This window comes from Miniopterus schreibersii, assembly GCF_964146895.1.
Source record: "Miniopterus schreibersii genome assembly, chromosome: 11".
Classification (NCBI taxonomy): Eukaryota; Metazoa; Chordata; class Mammalia; order Chiroptera; family Miniopteridae; genus Miniopterus; species Miniopterus schreibersii.
In genome coordinates this window covers 52,155,382-52,161,381 of record NC_138111.1, presented here as the reverse complement: position 1 = coordinate 52,161,381, position 6,000 = coordinate 52,155,382, and the positions used below count along the sequence as shown (strand labels likewise).

At 49.1% G+C, this 6,000-nt stretch overlaps 1 protein-coding gene across 2 annotated transcripts in view; it reads left to right on the top strand.

Annotated features, from left to right (window-relative positions):
* Positions 1-1,872: 1,872 nt before the first annotated feature.
* The window catches only part of TTC39B (tetratricopeptide repeat domain 39B), a 110,664-nt gene continuing 106,536 nt past the window's right edge, over positions 1,873-6,000 (top strand). For both annotated transcript variants that reach the window (XM_081150890.1, XM_081150892.1), the window contains exon 1: positions 1,873-2,084. In XM_081150890.1, coding sequence (XP_081007016.1) covers positions 2,043-2,084 — 42 coding nt within the window. In that variant the 5' untranslated portion in view covers positions 1,873-2,042. The remainder of the gene's footprint in view (positions 2,085-6,000) is intronic.

The following is a 6,000-nucleotide window of genomic DNA, read 5'->3' as shown; positions in this document are numbered from 1 at the left end:
ATGACTAATACAGAGTAGAATCTGGACCCAGACAGGAAATCTGGCCTCAGGAAGTGAAGCATAAACAGGAGGTTGTGGGGAAGAATGGAAACTTTCAGGGGTATTGGAATTAAGTGATCTCTTGGTCCCTTTTATTCCCTTATATCTGATTCTAAGGATATCCAATAGGTGTGTTGATCAGTTTTAAAATAAGGCTTTATTGACATATAATGTATATAACTATTATACTCACCTACTATAAATATACAGTTCATGATTTGTAGTAAAGTCAGAGTTGTGCAACCATCACCACAATCGAACCCATTTTTTCCATGTTGTTTATAGGGTAGAAACCATTTTATTTATTTTTCTAGTATAAAGTTACATAGCAACTCATTAGAATTGTAGAGCAAGTTTCAAGGATGCAAAGATGATTCACTGAAAATATGTGTAACAGACATGTGCAGGCAGTTGCTCTACTGAAACTAATAGGAAGAAAGAGACGGGAGGTGGCTGGAGGAAGTGCAGAGCAATGGTTACCAGGCACACCCTCAAGTCAGGCTGTTGGATTTTGACATCCCTACTTGCTTAATAGCTGTCTGACCAAGATACTTAAAGTTACTGAGCCTGTGTTTACTTATCTGTAAGTTGACAGTACCTACTTCATGGGGTTATGAAGAATAAATGAAATAATATATGCAAGGAGCTTAACATACTCCTGGCACATAGAAAATACTCAATAAATGTTAGCTATTTTTATAATTATCACCTGATGACCATTAGTCTTTCATGAGCAGACAGAGAAGACCATATGCTCTATGATTTAATTTATATGAAATTCTAGAAAAGGTAGATGATGGTGGTAGAAAGCAGATCAGTGGTTGCCAGAGGCCAGGGACTGGGGATAGGAAATTGACAGCAAAGAGGCACAGAGAACTTTTGGGGGTTTTCTATATTATGATGAGGATGGTGTTTTGTAAACATTTGTCACCGAATTATACACTTAAACTGGGTGAATTTTATAGTACATAAAATAAGGCTGACAACCCCTTCTCTCCTGAAAATATAGCTTTGAATTTACCAGTTGGATACTCAGATTATTTTACATGTTAGAAGCAAGAATCAATTTCTAAACTCAGGCAACAAATATTTGTTGCGCACCTACTATGTGCAGAGAACTCTTCCAAGTGCTGGGGTTACAGCCTTGAAGTAGACAGACAGCATTCCTACACTGATGGAGCTTATAGTTCGAGCTCAGGTTACACACATATTTTTGCGGTGACAAAGGGGTCAGTGTGGGATGCTGGGGGACATAAAGGTGACAAGGTAGTGGAAGGAGGGGTAGAGGAGCACTAAGTAGTATATCTGTCCCATGGTTTTTCTTTTAGTTTTTAAACATACACTGATGCAAACTCAGCGTCCCTGTGTCTGAAGATGATGCCCTGGACTGACCTAGTGTCTTGGCAGGTGGTGTGATAGAAGCCTCTAGGTGACCGGTGACAGTGACACACCATCTGTGAGATGCGAGGGAGAGGGCTGGCATCAGTCCAAGGACCAGGAGGATGCTTCATAGGCCTCAGGGGTAGCCCGGCTTTGACCTTGGCCTCATCAATCCGGCTCTCTCTCGGCTCCAGACGAGTACCAGCCCTCTGCAGAGCGCTGGAAGCCGAGACCCTCAGGTGGACCCGACTCGGGTAGTCTCGGCGTGCGAAGTGACTCCGCCCACTGAGTGACCCCGCCCACCGGGGTCCGAGGCGGAGGCCGACTGGGGGCAGAGACTCGTTGCAGGAACCTGGTTGGCTGAACCGGTGAGGGGGCGGGGCGAGGCATGTGGGGGCGGAGCCTGTGGCGGGGAGGGCGGCCCGGCGCCCCTTCGGGAGATGGGCGCGGGAGGCGGGGAGAGCGCTGGCTTAGCGGCGCTCTGGCCCCGCCCGGGATCCGGCGGGAGGGCGGGGACCGCCCCCTTCCTCCCACACCGGCGCTGGGCTGAGCCCGGAGCGGAGAAACCGAGTCGGCTCTGAGCTCCCTGCTTGGTTTTGGGCGGCGAAAGGCCGAGGGGGAATATGGCGCTCGTAGGCAACGGAGCCGAGCTGGAAGCGGACGAGGTACCGGCCGGTGGGGAGCGTGGGCACTGCCCCTGGAGCCAGGAGGGGATGGCCAAGGTCCCGCCCCCTTGGTCCTATTTGGGACGGGCAGCTTCCCGCCCGGAGGAATCGGCCGGGGCTGCGGGTGGGTCCCTGGGAGGTCTGTCCCCGCGGGAGTGAGGAGGGTCCCCGCGGCGCTCGGGGCGGGAGGGGTGCCGAGGTTCGGGGCGCCGGCGCCGCGGGGTTGCGGGGATGGAGGGCGCTATTCCGGCCGGTGGGTGGATGGGTGCGACGGCATGGTAGCGCCGGACCCGGAGCACCGAGCTGTTCCGAACCTGTCCGGGCGTTTTGAGGTCTGACCCCGAAGTCCCGACACTGGCCAGCGGAGGTGTGTGCAGTCGTCTTGAGCTGGGATGGGAGCCTCACCTTCTATGGAAGTTGCCCGGTGGCAGAGTCGAAAGGGTTACGGTCGATGAGAGGAGGGGGAGCGCGGGAGGAAGAAGGGAGCCCCCAGGGGTGTCCGCTCGGGTGGGCAGACCCGGAGCCGCCGGGGGGCCGGAGCGCGCGGGGGCCGGAGCGGCAGCGCAGGAGGGGCGCTCCCTCCTCTGTCCGCGGGCCCCGGCCTCTCCCGGGCGGGCCCCCGGTGCCGGTGGTGTAGACCGAGGGAAGGCGCTAGGAGGACTGACTGGCCGCGTGCCACGTCCACTGCATTTAAGTAATTAACCGCTTCCTCCCGTGCGCGGGCGCGCGCGGCTCCGGACGCCCTCGGCGAGCGCGCGCCGGACCTGTTGACTTTGCAGACTCTGCCTTTGGGCGCTCGGCGGCTCCGGGAGACGCTGGCTCTTGAGCTTGAAGTTGAGGCCGGCGGCCGCGCAGCACCCGCAGCTGCCGCCGCTGCCATTTTACCTGGCGTGAATTTTACGAGTCGCTGCCTGAGGAGGCTTAGTTTCAAATGATGCAATAGTGGAAGATCTGGAGGAGGCGGGTTAAGATTACCATCCAAGTCTTGAGTGCCGGGAAACTCCTGACGGTCAACACTATGTTTTAAATAGAGCCCTTAAAATAAAAACAAAACAAAAACCGAGCTGCAGCTTCTTTACGCGATCTGCAGACGAGAGGGCCAGCGGGGGTGATCCAGAACCTTCCTCACAGCCTGTCCTTTGTGATGAGGGCACCAAGATCACAGACCAATGAACTAGAGCTTGTGCTCACCTGCATCTGTTTAGTGTTGAGAATTCCAAACTACCCGTAAAAGCAAATGATGAAATAATTACATTTGTTGCCAATTTCATCTGTGACAACCTTTCTTTATCTATAGCTTTAGGCTGTCCTTTTGGTAGGTCACCGAACCAGCAATTTTTCATTCTTCAGTTCTTGTCTGTAATTAAGGTAGTAACACTTTCAGGGTGCTTTGACCCTACAGTCACTCCATTCCTCAAAAGTTGTTATGGTTCCCTGTTGTGTACTGAATTAAGTATCCATGCACCTGGCATGCAAGGCTCTGTACAGTGTCATCTCAGTCTGATGTTCCAGCCTTGTCCCCAGCTGCTTCTCTCTGTAGCCATTTAGTGTAATCAGTGTTATGCCCATATTACAAATGAGGAACCAAGTCAGGGAGTAGCTAGTAAATGTGGAGTGAAAATTTTGAATCCCTAAAATTTTCCGAGGCTCGCTCTTTCAGTGAGTCTGCTCACTGAAAAAAACTTTGCTGCACTTAGGGTTGTATAGTTGTCTAGACCAAGATATTGTTGAGAGAGAAAGGGAATGCTATTAATAATTAACATTTGAACAATAGGTGTAAATTGGTATACTCCCGGTCATGTTGCGACATCTGGCCACCCTAGCCATGCCCATTGCTTGCAAGATGAACTGAGGTATTGAGATGCATTAGCTAGGGATAAGGGCTCTAGCTCTGTGGGGGCAAGTTAGGTTTCAGAACAGCAAAGATCCTGGGACACTGATACTTGATGAATATATTCGTTGCATGAATGAATGAATGCAAAAAAGATGTTGCTTAATAATTTCTCAGTTTTTGCCATTTCTTTCATTCACTTTTTAAGTTTAATAACTATTAGGCACCTATTACATACTCGTTCTATACTGGTCCTAGGAGATGAGCAAAGTACAAATGGAATTTTTTGTACATGCCAAATCCACTTTTGTCCCTAATGGTGCACCCTTTCCATTGGTGTAAGTTTCACAAACATTTATTGAACATTTGCTCTGTGCTCAAACTTGGTAGGTGCCTTAGAAAGAGAAGACGGCAGTTTTGGCTCTGTAGGGTTCTCAGTCTGGGCAGGGAAATGTGACTTGTGTACACATCTCTAGAAAAGAACTCAAGGCAAGGTAAGCAAGTTAGAAGTAGTGTGTTGTAGACTGGGGTATCCTTATTTGTAGAAAGTCCCTAACTTACAGTGGGCTGAAGTGCTCTACACAGGAATGAACAAGACCCTGCTCTTCAACTTGACTGGTTGTGTGAACTAAAATGGCTTATTTCAGCTGGGAAGTTTTTCGAACAGATATACACTTAATAGTCTTTGTGGCCACTCTTTGATAGTAAAAGGGTGTGGGAAGTAAAAGGGTGTGTTTGGAAAAGTAGTGCAAAGTGGTGCAGTCGGAAAAGTAATAGCCTAGGAATTAGGTGAACTGGGCTCTCAGCTCTGTCGCTCATTTGCTCTGTAGCCCTTCATTCATTATGTGTGCAAACATCCGACTAGCCTGTAAATACGGTAGTGAACTAGACAGACAAGGGCCTTGTCCATAGCTGGTGACTGATTGAGCAGGCCTCTCAGCCTCTTCTTAGGGCTCCCTTATGTTCCCTCATATGGAGAAGGAGGGGCTGGATGAGCCCTAAGTGTTCTTCCAGCTCTAAAAGTCTGTGCTTGCGGAGGGGTGGGGGGCTCCTTTTTGGCAGAAGGGTTAATATTATGGGGATCCCTTTTCTTTCAAAGTGACTGAAGAGATGATGGTGGTAGAAGAGCTCTCATGGTAGCTGTGAGCTGCGGTGTTTTCCTAGGTAAATTGATGTTTCCTTTTCTAGGAGGATAAATGTGAGAATACAGAGGTGAGGACTTGCCACCTCAAGGGTGGCAAAAATTATTTCTGTGATGTGTGGTCCTTCAAAGCTTGGTTAACAAAATGTAATTTCTTCACATTGGGTTTTCTTGGGAATTGCACAAGCAGCATTGACATGAAGTTCATGAAAGGTATTCAGAAATTATGCAAGGTCAATACTACAAACCTATGGCAAACAGATGGCTGTGACTGGAGGACCAGCAGTTGCTTGATCTTGAAGTCAGCTCTCTCTTGGCGAACGCCTCATTCTTTTGTTTACTTTTCTGTTAATCCTTACCCAAGGGTATTTTTTCCATTGATTTTTATTTTATTTTAAAAAAATATATTTTTATTGATTTCAGACAGGAAGAAGAGGGAGAGAGAGAGAGAGGAACATCAGTGATGACAGAGTCATTGATCGGCTGCCTCCTGCACGCCTTCTACTGGGGATCAAGCCCGCAACCCGGGCATGTGCCCTGACCAGAATCAAACCATGATCTCCTGGATCCTAGGTTGATGCTCAACCGCTGAGCCACGCTGGCCAGGCTCCATTGATTTTTTAGAGAGAGTGGAAGGGCAGGAGGAAGAGAGAGAGAAAGAAACATCAATGTGAGATACACTGATTGGTTGCCTCCCATATGCGCCCGAATGGGGCCAGGGATCTAATCTGCAACCCAGGTATGTGCCCTTGACCAGCAATCAAACCAGAGATCTTCTAGCAAGTGGGCTGATGCTCTAACCACTGAGTCACACTGGCCAGGGTTGAACTCCTCATTCTTATGGGCTGCTGTTGGCTGCCCTTGTTGCTGTGTTTGGCCCTCTGAGCTTTTGTGTGATTTGGGATTTGAGAATTAAATAAAAATAACTTGTTTTTATTTTATTA